The 18,238-nt window shown below is 40.7% G+C and overlaps 1 protein-coding gene and 1 pseudogene across 1 annotated transcript; one reads left to right on the top strand and one right to left on the bottom strand.

The window, feature by feature from the left end:
- Positions 1-1,596: 1,596 nt before the first annotated feature.
- LOC147335898 (leucine-rich repeat LGI family member 2-like) lies at positions 1,597-8,461 on the top strand. The gene is made up of 8 exons (XM_086283711.1): positions 1,597-2,040; positions 2,283-2,354; positions 3,144-3,215; positions 5,139-5,210; positions 5,291-5,362; positions 5,464-5,633; positions 5,790-5,954; positions 6,260-8,461. Exons 1-8 carry the CDS (start codon positions 1,778-1,780, stop codon positions 7,075-7,077), a joined length of 1,704 nt encoding a protein of 567 aa, XP_086139837.1. The 5' UTR covers positions 1,597-1,777; the 3' UTR covers positions 7,078-8,461.
- A 1,250-nt stretch (positions 8,462-9,711) lies between these two features.
- Positions 9,712-11,159, bottom strand: LOC147335897 (uncharacterized; annotated as a pseudogene).
- Positions 11,160-18,238: the final 7,079 nt, after the last annotated feature.

The following is an 18,238-nucleotide window of genomic DNA, read 5'->3' as shown; positions in this document are numbered from 1 at the left end:
AAGAGTGCAGTGATGATGGAGCGCCAGAGTGGCACAAAAAAAGGGCCGCAGATATGCAGACTGGTCCCAGAAGGGCAGCGATAGTAGATAAACAGGCGGAATATAGTTCAGGGAAAAGTTTGCTTAATTGGCTGAATCTGGCTGTTTACTGAAAGTTTTGATCACTCGAGGTGCATGATGTTTGAGTGTTTTCTTACATATTTAATCTTACTGCATTTCAGTGCAAACCTGGTCTTTCAGTGGGCTTTTTTGAACCCTCCACTTCCATTTGAATCATTCCATACTGGGTTTCCTAATGTGGGAATTAAGGGTCCACTTCTGGTTCAGGTCTAACCTTCAGAAAGATGATAGGCACTCTTTGATATGATGCAGAACTGAATCTGAGTCACTCAGCCTTAAAGGTGCTTCACAGTTGGTATGAGGTGCTTTTCCTCAGCATCTTTCTTTGGTCGGCACCAAATGCCAGTTAAAAGACTTGTAAACGAAAGAAACAAGGAATCTACTTTAACTAACTATGGTGAGTGACATCAGTACTGCATGGGTGAAGAAATGGTGCACAGAGTGTTGTAAATGCAAAAAAACCCAAACCATTGAGGGACCAAAACCCAAAAAAGTGTGTCAGAGAGGAGAGCCACCCAGCGACTGAGCACTGAGCTCTGGCTAGTGTCACTGATTGGAAACGAGCAACAGCACCTCCTCAGTGCCCACAGGTCAGACACAACAGGCCGAAAAGGAAAGAGGGTGGAGTGAGTGGCCACAAAAAGCCCTCACCTGTGTCTGCATGTTCAGTGGAACACAGTGGATTTGCTCTAGTGTTTACGCTGGACTGCTGCTCTTCTTGCTTCACACTGGTGTTTGTGGGGTTCACAGGGACTTCTGTTGTACTGAATCAGTCACTAAGACAGGTTCTTACGTGAAAACTGGCAACAAATTTCTAGCTGATCTGTGTTATTTAACATGTATGTGTCATAAATGCACATTTGAGAACATTTGTATATATACCATCCTTTCTGAAATATTTGATTTTGTGAAGCAGTGAGTGCAGATAAGTATGGTGCATGTACTCCTTCAAACATGCAGATCAGCAGCCATCCTTATCTGCATTTACTGCTTAACAAGATCAAATGTTGGCCTGTCCAGATATTTTAAAAAGCCGCTGTTTACTCGTGATTTGCTCAGCGTTTCCTTTACAGCCTGTGCAGGATGGCTGCAGGGCGCTGGGGGAGGCGCTGTCCTTGGTGCTGCAATTATGCGCCTCTGACCTTCTATATGAAGGAAGCATCTACAGCTTACGGTATGCCGACATTATATAACATCCTACGTGTGAGTCAAATGGTTTGACTTCGTGTTATTCAGACTGAGCAGCCAGCTGTGTTTAAATACTGCCAGAAATAACACAAAGAACATTCAAATTACGTGTAAACTGGCAACAAAATGCACTTGGGGATAAACATGACGCTCGAAATTAATTTCTGAAATCTATAATTAGCGTGCTTGTTTGGAGATAATAATACACCACAGCTCCATAAACTACACCTATCTTCAAAAAAATAAAAAGGCAAGCGACGCTGACCACATATGAAACGTTGGGGCAAAACCAGATCAGCTCAGAAGAGACGTGGTGGTCACAAGCTGACTAATAACGTCTAATCAATTCCCGCGTGTGGCTGTTTAACCAACAGTTACCAGACTGGAGCGCTGACTTAATAAATATTTAAAGTGGACGGAGGGGAGCCGCAGCTGATTTGCTGATGTCAGGGAGCCAGTGCAGCATTTCATGGTGCAGGGTGGAAACGCGCGCTGCCATCTGCCTCGATCCGTGCTCTCTGCAACCCTCACACATGAAAGCCCGACAGGAAAGATGCCGCCAGCTCTCAACATTTGGGCATTGTTCCTCGTGTCGCTGTGCTGCCTGTGTCAGCCGGGTCATTTAAAAAAGCCTTTCCGATGCCCTTCAACATGCAGCTGCTCCAAGGAGTCCATCATCTGCGTCGGGTCCTCCTATATCCCAAGAATGACCCCCAACGAAATCACTTCTTTGTGAGTAGATGGCCTGCACTGTAAAGATATATGTTTTAAATGGAACAGTACGTTTTCCGCAGTGCATACATGCAATATATGCTCGAGCCACAGCCTCAAGTATGTTTCTATAGCTGTGCGCATTTTATAACACCCTATAAAATAAGAGCTGATCGCAAAAAGCAATGCAGTGTTTTTCTCCCTGTTTCCTCGCCGATCACTTTTCAGCATTTTACTTTCTCCTGCTTGCTCCTTGTTTTTAGGAGTATCGTGAATGGGACTTTCAGCGAGGTCAAAGAGGCGATGTTTTCCCACATACCATCTCTCCAGCTATTGTAAGGATACTTTGCCAGCCTTTGATACTTCTAAAATGATTTGATTGGTTGACATTTTTAAGTAAAGGTTCTTATCGGGCAGATTTCAAATTAGTTACTTTTAGTACATAAAGCATCAGTTTCAAATGTTGGGCATTAAAATGGCAGATGCATCATTATGTGAGGCCAATAATGGAGTCACGACGGTCATTATACATAAAGCATTGGTTATAGCAGCACGAATCAAATGAGGCATTTATGCTTCTGTAGCACATGGGGTATTACTTTAGTGGAGATAAAGTAACGATTTATAAAGTCTGTTTGGTGCATGGTTAAGCTTTTTAGTAGCCGGGGCTTTTCAAATGGTGCACACCTGGAAATAAATAATGGAAACCCAAATCTGAGCTTTTAGTGCTGCCCAGTACCTACAGTGTGCTCAACCATCAGTCTGCTTTGTTACAACACAAGTGACAGCTGTGATGTCAGCCTAAACAAAGGCGTGGCACTAGCCAAAGTCATCATACACAATAATTCTCAGCTGAATACTTTATTTGGTAAGATGTAGGGTGGTTTTTTTTTCAGTAAAACATTGAATTCAAATGACAAGAGGCCATAAAATATGATAATATAATAACTAATTTAACTCAATTTTGTTTGGACATTGCTTTAATAATTGTGCTTACAGCATTTGGCTCTGCTTTTGGAAGCTGAAACATTTTAATCTGTTCTATGTTTTAGAGAAAAGCCTGAAGCGTTGCATTTCTGCAGTTGGCTGCACTGTAATTGATTGTATGCTTATTTTTTTTGCAGGCTTCTGAATTCCAATTCCCTGACAACTGTAAGAGATGATGCATTCTCAGGGCTACCACATCTGGAGTACCTGTGAGTTTCTTTCTTTGTTTGTTTTTTAATGAAAGTAGTTTAAAGAAAATAACTGAATATTCAGTTCTCTACATCAGTTTGGTGAAAATAGACTTGCGAGGTTGTTTTAATGGGAATGAAGCTTTTCTGTTGGATGCTGGCATTTTTCCAGTGGGGTAGGCAGTTGTTGGTTACACGCCCTCTAGTGGTTCCAGTACAACTAGAAAACAATCTTTGTTTCTCTTTTCATTCATCACACCAAAGTACACCAGCTTCTTTACTGGGTACACCCCCCCCTCCCAAAAGATGCTCTATTGGACTGAGACCTCGTGATTGTGGAGGCCATTTGAGAACAGTGAACTTATTGTCACGTTCAAGAAACCAGTTTGAGATCATTTGAGTTTTGTGACATGGCGAATTAGCCTACTGGAAGCAGCCTTCAGAAGATGGTACACTGTAGTCAAAAAGGGATGCACATGGTCAGCAACAATACTCAGGTAGGCTGTGATGTTTAGATGATGTGGCCCAAAGTGTGCCGAGAAAATATCCTGAACCATTAACATAAGGCAGGATGGAACCATGTTTTCATCTGCTTGCACATTCTGATCCTAGTATCCAAATGTTAAAGAGAAGGTGAGACTTATCAGACCAGGCATCGTTTTTCCAGTCTTCTGCTGTCCATTTTTGGTGAGCCCCTGTCATTGTAGCCTCAGTTTCCCGTTCCTCTCAGCTGACAGAGCGGCACTAGGTGTGGTCTTCTGCAGTTGTCCGGTTCAAGGTTCAGCAACAGAGATGGTCTTCCGCACACATCGGTTTAACCTGTTGTTATTAGAGTTTCTATTGCCTTCCTATCAACATTAAGCAGTCTAGCCATTCTCCTCTGACCTTTGGCAGCAAAAAGGCATTTCTACCCAGAGAACCCCTGCTCATCCCAGCAGATCAGCAGTTTCTGAAATACTCCACAACCATGCTACATTCAAATCCCCTTTCTTCCCATTTTGATGCTCAGTTTGATTTTCGGAAAGTCGCCTTGACCATGTCTATGTGCATAAATGTATTGAGTAGCTGCCATATGATAGTGGAACAAGTGTACCTAAAACGTTACTGGTGAGTCTATATGCACATATTCCAAAGTCTTGCAAATAACAAAATAAACAAAGCCTTTCACTGAACCATTGCCCCAGAATAAATACATGTGACTGTAGCATCAAGTCATTGCTATTTAACAGAAACATCAAATACAAGGGTAGCTATGATCACAATCAGCTCTTACACAACTTTTACAAACATTATGGTATAAATTGACTCTGGAAAGCTCACCAGATTCAGTACAATGTCAGAAATATTCTTTCTGAAACTGAAATAGCAAGAATATAGAAAGTGCGCTCAACATCCCCCCAACAGGCCTCGTTATATATTGTCTTGTATGTTTTCAAATTGTTTGATTATTGTAAAAAAAGAAAATATGTACATTATATAAAGTGTGTGTAGCTGCTTTTTTGAACCTTCTTTTAATTGGTAGCTGTAGCTAGGGAGGCAGAGCAGCTCCAGTCTGCATGCCAAATATTCTTGGGCAAGATACTCAAGTTCCTCTCGGTTGTATCCATCAGTGTCAGTGTTTGATAGAAAACACATCAATAGAATATGCACAGAAAAAAGTCCTGGTCTGAATTAGACAGGTTTCAAGGATTTCAAGTGCTCAGGTAGAATAGAAAAGTGCTGTACAAGAACCAGTCCACTTACCATTTGGTTTACTAGCTGTAGCTGCCATCACCAGTGTGTGAATGTGTGTGTGAATGGGTGGATGACTGGATATGTAAAGCGCTTTGGGGTCCTTAGGGACTAGTAAAGCGCTATATAAATACAGGCCATTTACCATTTAGCTGGCAAAATGTTGAAATTGATCAAAAATATACTTTTCTTTTTCTTCTTGTTGATCCACAGATTCATTGAGAGTAACAAACTAGAGACTACATCAAAATATGCCTTCAGAGGACTCAGGGACCTGACTCACTTGTATGTTCCAGTGACTGAAAATACAACTGATGCATGATTTAATGATGTCTCTTTTCATAATCAACTGCATTTGTTTCCAGGTCTTTGGCAAACAATAACATTAAAGCCTTGCCCAGGGACCTCTTCATTGACCTTGACTCCCTTATAGAGCTGTGAGTTTGTACATAGTAATAGGTAAATAGCGTACTGTGTAATTCTTGCAGTCTGTCTTTCTCCCTGTTCAGCTGTGAAATACAATATTCTCTTTCTGCAGGGACCTGCGAGGCAATGCCTTTGAATGTGACTGCAGAGCCAAGTGGCTTATGACGTGGTTAAAGAACACCAATGCCACAGTGTCAGATGTTGTGTGTGCTGGACCAGAGGACATGAAGGGCAAGCGCCTCAATGATATGACTAGCCTGCAGAATGAGTGTGTCTCCACAGGTGAGAAACACCTGAGCCAGCTGCCCTTCTCTCATGTCCAGCTGAGATCAGGATGAGAGAACTCAGCAGAGTCATTCTAAGAAGTGTAGAGGGCATTCATTTAACGTGGCTTTGTTGGTTTGTGTAAAATACATTTCCCAATGTTCCTTTCCACAGATTTCATCCTTCATCAGTCTGTTGCCTCAGAATCGTTGTCTGTTGACACATTCAGCTATAAGAATGATGTCTACGTGGCCATTTCTGCTCCCAGCACAGAGAGCTGTATGATTTTCCAGTGGGACCACATAGAAATGAACTTCAGGACTTATGATAACATCACAGGTAAAGTTTGATTTCGCCTTCTGCAGGAAATGTGTCCTAACTTACGACATAACTGGAAACCCCTCTTGATCCTGCAGCGCAACCTTCTAACCGTTTAAGTCCTTGCAGGCTGTGTCGACCCAACGTGTAGTTACATCTCTCAAGAGGTGCATGTCAGGTTACGTGGAAGGTTAGGTGAAGGGTTAAAGGGCGTTTCCAGTGACACTGTAAGTTAGGAAGTCTAAATCACACATTAGGCTAACAAACACTCCCAGAATGCTTCCAGTTTCATTCTCACGCGATTCATGTGTTTCTCTGCCCTTTAGGTCAGTCCATTGTGGGGTGCAAATCTGTCATCATCGAAAATGAGGTGTTTGTCATTGTGGCTCAGCTGTTTGGTGGTTCCCACATTTACAAGTTTGATGACGACCAAAGCAGGTTCAATAAGTTCCAGGATATCGAGGTGTCCAAGATCTCTAAGCCCAATGATATTGAGGCCTTCCAGATTGGCTCTGATTGGTTCTTTGTGATTGCTGACAGCTCAAAAGCCGGCCTCTCCACCCTCTACAAGTGGAATGATAATGGCTTTTATTCGTACCAGTCACTGCACGAGTGGTACCGCGACACGGATGTAGAGTTTCTCGACTTGGATGGGAAAGCTCACCTTATTCTAGCGAGCCGCTCACAGGTTCCAGTGATCTACCAGTGGAGCCGGAGCAACCAGAAGTTCATCCTGCAGGGTGAGATCCCCAACATGGAGGATGTAGTGGTTGTGAAACACTTCCGGATCAAGGAAGAGCTCTACCTGGCTATGACGCGGTATATCGGTGATTCCAAAGTTCTGCGTTGGGGCACCAAACAGTTTGCTGAGATCCAAGCTTTGCCCTCTCGAGGCTCCATGATTCTCCAGCCATTCTCTTTCAAGGAACGTTACTATCTGGCTCTGGGAAGCGACTACACCTTCTCACAGATCTACCTGTGGGACGAGGACAACAAAATCTTTGACCGCTTTAAGGAGGTGTACATCCAAGCTCCACGCTCTTTCACCGTGGTATCTACCGACCGCAGGGACTTTATTTTTTCCTCGAGTTTCAAGGGAAACACGCAGATCTTTGAGCACATCATCATCGACCTGAGCTTGTGAGGGGCTGTGCCTTATTGTCCCTTCTGAAATCAAATGTCTTCCACTTGAAAGACAAATTCAAGAAGGAAACAAAAGAGAAAGGACCTTATAAACTGTTAAATATCCACACCTTCATAGTTTTCACTCACAAAGTAGAGCAGGGTCAAGATGTACCGTGACTATTTCTGAATGGCCTTGCACTCATGGATCCTCAGACTTTCTGAAGTACTACCCTTTCATAACTACTACTATTCTCTTAAAAATACCACTGAAGTTTATGACGGGTTAAAAAAGAGACATTTAATTGAATCTATTTGGATTTCTCTTTTTTTTGTTTAATATCTTTCTCTCAGTAGTTTTATGCAGCTAAAAATACATCAGGACCTGAATGAACGTAACAAATTTAATCTGATTTGTGGTGACTGATGATGGATTGATTGATTTTTGCCACCTACCTGTATCCTCATACCCTGTGGTAACGTACAGTACCTTGCCTTATCAACACTGGGGTCTTTTGTTTGATGGTTACACAGCGCCTCCTTCTGGCCGTGATGAAGTACCACACCCCTCTGCTCTTTCCATTACAGGGAATGTCTAGAAAGCACAAACCTTTAATTAACTTAGCTGAGATCATAGAGTGTAGCTGTTTGTTGGAAGGTGTCTTTGTAGATGCTGTAGATTATAATGCATACAGTAGGAAGCAGTGGTTTGTTGTTACAGTTAGTAAAATATCCAGGACTTGACCTTATACAAATTCATTAACGGAGAATCAGAATCAGAATCGTGTTTATTGGCCAAGTATATGTGCAGACACATACAGGGAAACACAACAGAGAATCGCCATTTAGATACAGCTTCTAGATCTGCTGTAATATAAGTACAGAGAAACTTTATCAGTATTGCAAAGGAGCTGTGTTTAGATGATGTCAGGGAAAATAAATCTCCTGATATGTTTAAAAAAACAGTTTTGCCCAATTAACAATTTTTTTTTTACTAACATCTGAAGTCAGAAGAATCAGAGGCCAAATTTGTATGACCACAAGGAAGGAAAATAAATGTACATGTAAATATATCTTCAAGCTTTCAAATTTTTATTCTGCTTTTGGAAATGCTGAATGTTGACAAGCTCCAAAATGTACATAAACCAAGGATTGTAATGTCACCACCTGTTTGAATGGACCTTTGCACTTACAAAACTCAAATGTTACTGCAGCCTGCAAGTGCATGACATTCAAAAAAGGGTGTTTGCCAAATTCTTTTTAGATAAACCTAACAAAGACTAAAAGTGCTTCTAGGTTAACAATATGCAAGCGTTAAAAATTCTTTTGTATGATTTTGTTTAAGCCTAATGAATGTTCCTCTTAAAAATATGATGTAATGTCAAAATAAATCTGTGAAAACATGACTTCTGAATGTGTTTTGTGTTGACTGATAATCAGGATTATGGTTATAATTCGAGTTTTTTTTGTGTCACTGTAGTGATTAATCCCTGACACTGATCATTAAAAATAAAACTTCCCTTCTTTCCCTAAAAAAAAACCCCAAAACAGATTATGATTGTAAAGTTGCACAAAGAAATTAGAAACAGTACTGTCTGGTGTTTGAATGGTCACAGATCCAAAAGTGTAAAACCTGATAATGTGCAGTCCGTATGCAATCTGACCAGCACTAAAATCTCACCATTATATTCTGCCGTTCACATGTCAGTATTTCAGACACTCAAACACTTAAACACCTCAAACCCACTGTCAAATATGCTGGTTCAAGTGTGGCGATTTGAGCTTCTTCTGCAGACAAAAGCAATAAAGCACCTTGCAGTCAACGAACTCCTCTGTATGCCAAAGTTTTTTAGAGTCAAATGTGAGGCTGTCTGTCTGACAGATAAAGCTTCTTCTAAATTAGGCCATGCAGCAGGATAATGACCCCAAGCTCAGCAGCAAATCTACAGCATGGAAGTCCAGACCTCAACCTGACTGAAATGATGTGTATAAAGGAATGCTTGCAAATATCATTGATTTGAATTTATTGCTGCTAACTGCTGGTTCTGTAAACTACTCAATCATAGAATGATTACGATATCAAACTAAAACAAATGCCTGAATCCTAAATTGTGGATATCCTGTTGTGATGATCTAAAATGTAACACTAAATGTGATTAAAACACGAATGATCTGGACTCCTGGGCTGAACGACCGTGAGGATCACCAGCCCGAGGAAAACACAAAATACACATGACTCTGTGACAAAGACAATTCATTCTTGAATGAAGACGTTGATCAGACACATTTAAAATGCAGCCAATTGTGTTTATTATTAAATTATTGAGGAAATAGAAGGGTGGGAGGGTGGGTGTAAAGTAGAGGGTAAAAGAAAGGGATAGAAAGGAGGAAAGAGATAGAGGAGAGAAAACCCCAACAATCCCCTCTGAGCAAGCACTAGGTGCGACAGTGGATAGGAAAAACTCCCTGTAAAGGAAGAAACCTATGACAGAACCAGGCTCTAGAGGGGGCAGTCAACTGTCGGGACTGGTTGGGGGGTGAGGGTGAAAAGAGAGGGAGAGGGGGGAGGGAGATGGGACAGGTGTTCGGAGTTCAAGGGAGCTAGGGGAGGGAGAGGTGTCAAGGTGTCAGGAGAGAGGGAGAGGGGAGGTCAAAATTACGATGGAACAGAGGTGGAGGAAGACGAGGTGACATCAGCAGTGGAAAAAGTAGAAAGAGAAGAAAAAGCAGGAGTGTCCTTCCTCCAGAAAAAGCGGAACCGTTTCTTCTTCTTTTACAGGAGCTTTTCCACGAGAACCTTTTTCTCTAGGATCAGGGTTCTCAGCTGATCGATTGTTTCGGTATTCTCCTTTTCAAGTCTCCTGCATGTTTTCTCCACTTCTTCTAATTCGGCTTGTTTGTCTTTGAGCCTTCCTTTCAACTCTTTAGATGTTTCCTCCTGCATTACCTTTGCCTCCTGCATCTCTGTATAACGCTCTTGTAATTTGTTGTGAGTGTCTTCTAACTGCTGACTTTTCCTCTCGGTTTCTTGAAGTTTGCACTGCAGGTCTTCATTTGTTTTCTCGAGCTGCTGCTTTAGCAGCTGCACCTCAGTGTTTTTGCGCTTCAAGGTGTTTGAAAGTTCCTTGAGTTCGATGTTTTTTGTCAGCATGTCATTGAGCTGACTCTGCATTGCTGAGCACTGTTTTTGCAGTTTCTCCTTCTCTCCTTCCATCTCAGTTGCTTTGTAGTTCATTTTCTTGTAAAGTTCTTGCAGCTTTTGGTTTTCTCTCTCAAAGTGCAGGAGTAAACGTTTGTCTTCTTTCTGCTTTATGTCCTGTTGTTCTTTCTCTTGAAGCAGCTCTTGATATTTCTGCTTGTGCACTGCAGTTTTATCAAGTTTTACTTCAAGGACTCTGCATTTTTCCTCCATGCTTTGGAGTTGGCACCGCATTTCTCTCTGGTTTATTTCCAGTTGTTCTTTTTCTTGAAGAATCTGGTCATTTCTTTGCAGTGCTTTATCAAGCTTTGTTTTCAGCTCGCTTTCAAGCTTGCTTTCTTTCTGTTGTTGCTTTTTCTCTTGAAGCAATGCTTTGTATTTTATCCCCAAGTTTTGGAGTTCTATGTCCTGCCGTTTCTTCTCTTGGAGGATTTCTGTATTTTTTAGCAGAGCTTCATCAAGCTTTAATTGCAGCTCCTGATCCTTTTTGTCCTTGTCTTTCTCATTTTTCTTCTGCTGGAGGATTTCTTTGAGTTTTTCTATTGCTTTATCTTTGCTTTGAGCTCAAAGTTCCTTCCATGCACGTCTTGGAGTTCCATTTCTTTCTCCTTCTGAATATCTTCCTTTTCAAGAAGCTGGCTGAACAATTTATCTACTTCAGCAGTCTTTCTCTCATTTTCTTCTCTGAGGAAGATAATCTCCTTTCGTTATTTAAAGAAACTCTCTGCCTGGGCCGGGTGTTGTTTGTTGTGCTTATTCATGAGATTTTCCTCATGCATTTCTTCCAAGCACATCTTCTGAACTTGAATGTTGTCTTCTTGAGCCAGAAGAGAAGAGCTGGGCTGTAATTTTTCTTTTCTTGTGTGTTTTTTCAGAGACATGTTGGAAAGTGTAAAAAGTGTCACGATTCTGGAAGCCAAAGAGTTTGTCACATGACACCCCCCCACATGACTTATGGTGTGTTGCTAACATTTTGGTTGTTGTGATGATTCAAATTTTCTCACTAAACTTCATCAAAATGAACGTGTGTTGACATAAGCATATATTTGGATCTCATATCTTCTTGTTAAATGTAGCTAATGTCAAATAAACTGAACTCTGGGACTTACCTAACACTAATATTTCACATATTACTTCAACTCACTAATTTAATTAAAGGGTTTTGTATTAAATTATAACGGAATAAAAAACCACAATGCACATGTGCAAACAGTAGCCAGCTGCTGCCACAAGAGGGTGATGAATTAAAGGTTCACAGAGAGATCTCTTTACTTTGGGATATTTAAACAATGTGTATTATTACATTTGATTAAACAAGCACTGCTTTTCCTCCAGGCTTCTAAAACTCTTTCAAAGTTTCTTCTTTTCAGTCGTTTTCAGTCCAGTCCTTGTACCAAAAAGTTATCTCATGAAACTGGATGAATGGAGGACAAAAGAAGATGTTTCAGACCTAAACCCCCACTATCTACACCAGCTGAATAGCATCTGAAAATCACATCTTTAACAGACAGACAAAGTCCAGCAAAGTCTCCACACAGGACCTGAGAGATGCATCTGAACCTTCAGTTCACTCCAAGATCACACATGTGCAGGAGAACTGAGTGCTGCTGTCAGATTTAAAAGTGCTTTAAACATGATGATACCGTCTTTGTTAAACAGCAGAATAGGTTTATAAAGTATCATTAACTAAAAGTGGTGAAATAAATATCTCTAAATCTACTAAATGTAGACTTTTACATTTCGGACAGTTTAGTATTACAGCTGCTGATTAAACAATAGAGACAGATGTGTAGTAAAACTTTTATTTAGTGTTTCAAGTCAAAAACAAACAGAGCAGAGATACAGAGAAAGTCTTTTGATGAAAAAAGAAGATACTGAACGTTGAGTTTCCCCTAATCATGTGTGTGCAGCTGTGTGAATGAGGCTGTGTCAAGTGTTCAGACTGAGTAGAAATGCACTGTGCTTCTCCATTTACATCCTTTAGATCCAATCTTGACTCTTTTGCCCACTAAAATAATAAATCAGTACTTTTTTCTGTATGTAATATAATCTAAAGCATCCACAGTAACATTTTCCACCATACGACTGCACTCTAAGGTCAGCACGGTGGTGCAGTGGTTGGTACTGTTGCCTCACAGCAAGAAGGTCGTGCATGTGAATCTGCTGGCTGCTGTTTGCATGTTGTGTTCTCTGAGGGTGCTCCGGCTCCCTCTCACAGTCCAACAACTCGCTTTTTTAGGTTAATTGTTGATTCTTTTGGGAAATACAATCATCTATTGGGAATGTGATCATGAGTGGTGAACTGTATAGTGTGTACCCTGAGTTTTACCTTGTAAAAGCTGGGATAGTCTTCAAGCCATCTCAAGCAACCCTTAAGTGCTTAAGAGGAAGGAAGAAGGAAAGGAAGGAAGGATAACTACAGTTTATGATCTCAGCTGTGATTATTAAAGGTTTGTGCTTTCTAGACATTCCCTGTATTAGAAAGCGCAGAGGGGTGTGATACTTCATCATGGCCAGAGGGAGGCACTGTGGAACCATCAAACAAAAGACCCCAGTGCTGATAAGGCAACATGCTGTCCATTACCACCAGGTATGAGGACACAAGGTAGGTGGCAAACTCATCTGATCCATCCTCAGTCGCCCCAAATGAGAGTAAATGTGTTACTTTCCTTCAAGTCCTGCCATATTATTTTGTATCCACAAAACTATTAGAACAAAAATATTAGAAATAAATTAAAAAGATAAATCCAAATAGATGAATAGATCTTTTTCTTTTTTTTTTTTTACCTTCATGAATATTTTCAGGAGAACAGAAGTGGTACTTATATAATGGTAGTGCCCATTGCCTGAGATCCTATGATTGTAAGGTTACTGAGAAATATTTTTATTTACACGGTTGTGGCACTGATTCACTCTTTAGCACTACGGTCACCCCGGTGTGTCGGCCACAACACCATTTAAGGCCAAACTGTCTCAGAGTATAGAAGAAGAAACTCGAGGTTTGTTCTGAGGCCGTTTATTCTTTCACAGTTTAAATCCTGTGGCTGTAATCACATGTGTGTGTGTTTTTCTTTATCCTTCACGCACACATCACATCCCACAGGAATCACTGCACCCCCACTGGACCAACACGCTCATCCGACACTAAAACTGCCCACCTTACTAGTTGGATGACATCGTTGTGCTGGCTCAAACTAACAGAAGGTTAAATGCTAAATGAACAGCATATAAACTGGTATATAAACTTATAAACATCTGTATAAGAACAGAATAGACTTGTCCTATGATGTTTGGGGGCTTTTATACACTCATTATCCTTTCTATTTAGCCCTCAGTTTGTCTCTGCTCCTGGTCACGTTACTCCTTGTGTGTGCGACTGTTTAATTTAGCCATTTGTGTTCAGGTCTCTTAGCTCCTATAATACAACTGTTCATATTCCAAGCCAGCCTGCAAGTCCTTGCATTTGGTCAGTCCCAGCACCCGTACCTGCTCCCAGGGAGAGAATGGCCAGCCGTCAACATGAGCACTAGTACCAGCATCCAGAGCAGACTGCTAGTCCTGCTCTGGATGAGCCAGAAGTCTGCCTGAGCCAGAAGTCTGCACTAAGCAGGCACCTGCCAAGCCGCCCAAGGTGTCCCATCACCTCCGCCGTTCCCCAGTGGAGCATTGCTGGCCATGTGGTCGGCCTCCTGAACTGCTGGATTTTTTTTTTTTTTTAATAAAAGGGCCAGGTTATTTTTTCTGGTTTTACCTCAATGCCAGGTGATGAGGATAATGAGCTATATAGTTAAGCTCCCTTCAGTGCTGCTGGACTAAAAGCAGAGGCTTATTCTTGTCTGAATCTGTGATTTGTATGTAAACTTAAACCACATGTCTGTGTAGTTTGTTAAGTAGCATTAGTAAAAGACATTCAAATTATTATAATTGCCTAGTTTTACAAATTTTGAAACTCACAAAGAAAGACGACAGCTGTGGCTCATTACTGAATTGGCCATGTGCAAACCTGAATGATGATAAGTATTAATAAACAAATGAGACACTGTTGGAACACAATGTTCTACTCAGAGTAAATTGTAAACTTTTACAAACAGTTAGGTTTGTTGGAAGGTGTCTTTGTAGATGCTGTAGATTATAATGCATATCTGTGCAGACCAATGACTGGTGCTGATGCTTGCAAAGAGCTGAAGTTGTGTTACCACCATACTGCCGTGTTTCTGCCCTGGATACAGTTTCCACACAAAAAAGTAATATCCACGCTCTAGACTGCACCGCTGTTTTCCTTCTTTGGCATGAACTGAAATTAGCAGATTGTAGTACAAGTACAAGTAGAACCGATGAGAATCAATAGGCAAGCAGACTAACAATTCCAAGGAATTGAACTACTGGGAACCGGATCTCTACAAGAAGCGGTGGAAGAAATGCAGAGTGATCTCTACAGCACACAAACAGTTTGTGTGTTTGCTTATGTTTGTTGAGCAGTTTGAAACGCATGTCGTGTCTCATTTCTGGGAGAAGATAAGCAAACCCGAAATGTAAGTTTCAAACATTATTAAACAGCTGAAGGTTCAAATCACACAGCACTATGGATCTCCCTCTGTCAGACCAAAGAATTTTGTTTCTGCGAAACTCCAGGTAAACTGTCATGTGCCTTTTACTGAAGAGTGGCTTCCATCTGGCCACTCAACCATACACGCCTGATTGGTGGAGAGCTGCAGAAGTCATTGTCCTTCTTAAAGGTTCTCCATTCTCCACACAGCAATGCTGGAGCTTTGTCAGAGTGGCATCGGGTTATTGGTCACGTCCATGACTAAGGCTCTTCTACCCCTGATCACTCAGATTGGCTGGGCAGTCAACTCTAGGAAGAGTCCTGGTGGTTCCAAACGTCTTCCATCTATAGATGATGGAGGCCACTTAGGGCTGGGTATCGTCACTGATTTCTAGAATCGATTAAATTCTGATTTACAAGGTCCCGAATCGATTCGATCCACGATTCGAATCGATTCAATTTGATTCAATTAGATTTGAATCTGGGAAATTTTGACAGTCAGAAATATAATTCAGATCAGTACATTTACATAATTTTTGTATCTATAAAAAGGAAGCTGACAAATGCAAGACTTTATCAAATGTGTTAGCGTCACAGCAGATGCCTTTGTGTCAAAGCACCTCAAGATAAAACACAGAAAAACATGAAGGTGGTTTTCCTGGCCTGGGATTTTATAAAAATATTCTGCAGTACATCAAAAATGAAAGAAAACTATTAATCAACTTATAAACATTACCTCTGAAGTTACAGCGGTTTTATTAGAGACACAGCTAAGCGTTTTGCATTTTGCATAATTTGTTGAGTATTGAACGGCAGAAATTAGGTTTTCTTTTCAGAAGTATGTAAAAGGAAAATAAAACAGCGGCCGACAGCGCTGTAAACAACGGTAGACTTGTGCGTAACAAGCAAGCGAATAATGCAGAAAATAGATTTTTAGACAGGAAACTGTTCTTGAAGTAGAGAGAGAGAGAGAGAGAGAGAGAGAGAGAGATTTTATCATGCACTCAGAAAAATAAAGTTGCCAACTGGAACCAAAAGCGGTTCTTTAGACTGATGCCATAGAAGAACATTTTGTGGTGCCACAAAGAACCTTTCAAACAATGGTTCTTTGAAGAACCATTTCTTTCAGTGGTTCATTGAAGAACCTTTAATGGTGCCCCAAAGAACAATCAAGAAATGGTTCTTTGGGGCACCATTAAAGGTTCTTCAAAGAACCTTTTTTAAAATGGTTCTTTGAAGAACTAGTTTTAAAAAGGTCTTTCAAATGGTTCTTTAAAGACCCATCTTAAAGAACCCTTTTCTGAGTGGTTCTTTAAAGAACCATTTTAAATCTTTGATGGTTGGAGCAAGAATAATCTCTCCTATTTCTCGAACCAAAAGATAAAGCTGACAAAACTTGTTACCCTTTTCAATCCTGGAGCCTATGAGGAAAGGCAGAGTCCTAAATAATGTCCATTTCTCAACAGCAGTTCCAGAGATATTTCCATCCAGTGCTACCTTCTCAGGTATTAGAGCAGGTTTGGAGGTGCAGTCATTCTGTCCAAAACTAAAATTCCTTATGTTGTCATTAACCTCTTGGATAGTAACGGTTTTGTCATTGAGCAAAGCTTTTAAAACAGACTTCAAAACAAGAGGAATGACCCCCTCAAGAAAATCATGCATTACATCAGGTGGGAATGCATTTGTGGTATCAAAATATGACAGCTTGTTGAAGGCACATGGGCCAGTTACACCATACACTGACCTACAGTGGGGGTCATCCTCAACACATTGCAGATGGTATGCATGAACAGTCTTTGTCCTAAGAATACAATCTCCCTCACTAATGATCTTAGACAGGTCCTCGTAATGACACATACAAAACCTGCATATTCTACCATTACTGAATGAGCAGCTAAAACCGGCAAGTGTGTGAGAGGTTAGGTTGTCTGCAGATATTGCGGCCAGACCACCTTTGATGCAGTACTGTCTGTCTTCAAATTTTAATCGTAATCCACGTTCTTGCAAAACCTGTAGGTCACAAATTAATGGTTCTAATATTTTCTCAAATCCATATGTTTTCACCAATCTATGTTTGACAAGTATCAACAGATGAATATGTCTTAAAACAGATCTGTCTTTTGGTGGAATATTTCCCAAAGTAAAATAAAATGCAGACACTTTATGTAGAAGTGTCTTTGATCCTATTGGATTAGCAACTTCAAATTCATCAGTGTACAACTGAATTCTCAAATGTGGGTTGTCTGTGTTAAAAAAATTCACTTTCTTTGTAAATTTTCCCATCACTAAAATCTGTAAAGGTTTCAGGAGCACGGGGATCTGGCCTAAAATTTTGTCTTAAAATGTTAGGATCATTACATATTAATTCTAAGACTTTTAGAAGTGGAATATACTAGGGCTGCTCAATTAATCGAATTTTAATCACGATTACGATCTGGGCTTTCAACGATCATTAAAAATGACTGAGCCGATTATTAGCCCCTCCCTCATGCTTTACTCTCACGCTGCTCCGTGTGGCAAATCCAGCGCACCTCTCTGCATTTCGAACACGTGTCACAACAATTAAGACAGGGCCCGAGGGAAGCTTGGAAAGCTAAGCAGAAGTTATTTGGAGAGGAGAGTGACTGCCGTTGGTTGAAAAGAGAGGTAAAAAAAAACTTCAGTGGTGTTGCAAACTATTTTATATTATTTTTTAAAATCATTATTCAATACATTGTTATTGTTAACCCTTTAAATCCCTGTAGAACCGGAACCGCGTAAGCTAGCGCAATAATTTGTTTTGCATATGAAACCGGAGGAGTTGTACTTACATCTTATGCCATCAGCTTGTCCTCGGTCACGGTTTCCTTCCGCATATAGCTTTGCAAAAATTGCATAAAAAGCGCTTGCAGGAACAAGAACATAATATTCCAGAAACACGTTTTGCCGATCCGATCAGCTGTTCGTAACACTTCCCACAGTGAAACAGACGTCAGCGTGAACTATCGTATGTCCGCCATTTCCTGCCCGAAACCGGAAGTGACATCATTTTCACGGAAAATGTAGTTTTTTACTTGTAGGCCTTAAAAGCCTATACTGGTTGTGTGGTTTTTCCCATATTACCAACATGCCAATTTGTTTGTTGTGATTTATTATCAGCCAGACTCATATTTGCTTTAAATGACAAATTTATTTAAGACGGAGTGATTTATGTAAGTCTGGGATGGTACGTATTAACGGCCGCTCATAGATCCTACCTGCCGGATCTTCTGTTCATTGATATTGCTGTTATGACTGATGAAGCCGAGCTGGTGAGTTTCTGTGTTAACTAAGTAACGTGTTAAAGCTATAAATATGACTATTACTAAACTGTACTGTCATTAATAGTGTTGCTTTGTTAATGTTGTATGGTTGTTTTATTTTGTGTCTTTCAGTTGATTACCTGGCTTCTGTAAAGGC

This window comes from Aulonocara sp. 'chitande type north' Nkhata Bay, linkage group LG3 (assembly GCF_057382095.1).
Source record: "Aulonocara sp. 'chitande type north' Nkhata Bay isolate Kocher_YH1m ecotype deep benthic linkage group LG3, A_spYH_male_GT1.1, whole genome shotgun sequence".
In the NCBI taxonomy this organism is placed as follows: Eukaryota; Metazoa; Chordata; class Actinopteri; order Cichliformes; family Cichlidae; genus Aulonocara; species Aulonocara sp. 'chitande type north' Nkhata Bay.
The sequence above is the reverse complement of the archived record's forward strand: the minus strand, read 5'-3'. Positions and strand labels throughout refer to the sequence as shown.

Bases quoted from the DNA above. Each gene is read 5' to 3' on its own strand.
- LOC147335898 (XM_086283711.1), top strand. From the start codon at position 1,778: ATGGTGCAGGGTGGAAACGCGCGCTGCCATCTGCCTCGATCCGTGCTC. The intron at 5,363-5,463 runs GTGAGTTTGTAC...CTCTTTCTGCAG, and splicing joins CTTGACTCCCTTATAGAGCT to GGACCTGCGAGGCAATGCCT. The intron at 5,634-5,789 runs GTGAGAAACACC...TCCTTTCCACAG, and splicing joins GAATGAGTGTGTCTCCACAG to ATTTCATCCTTCATCAGTCT.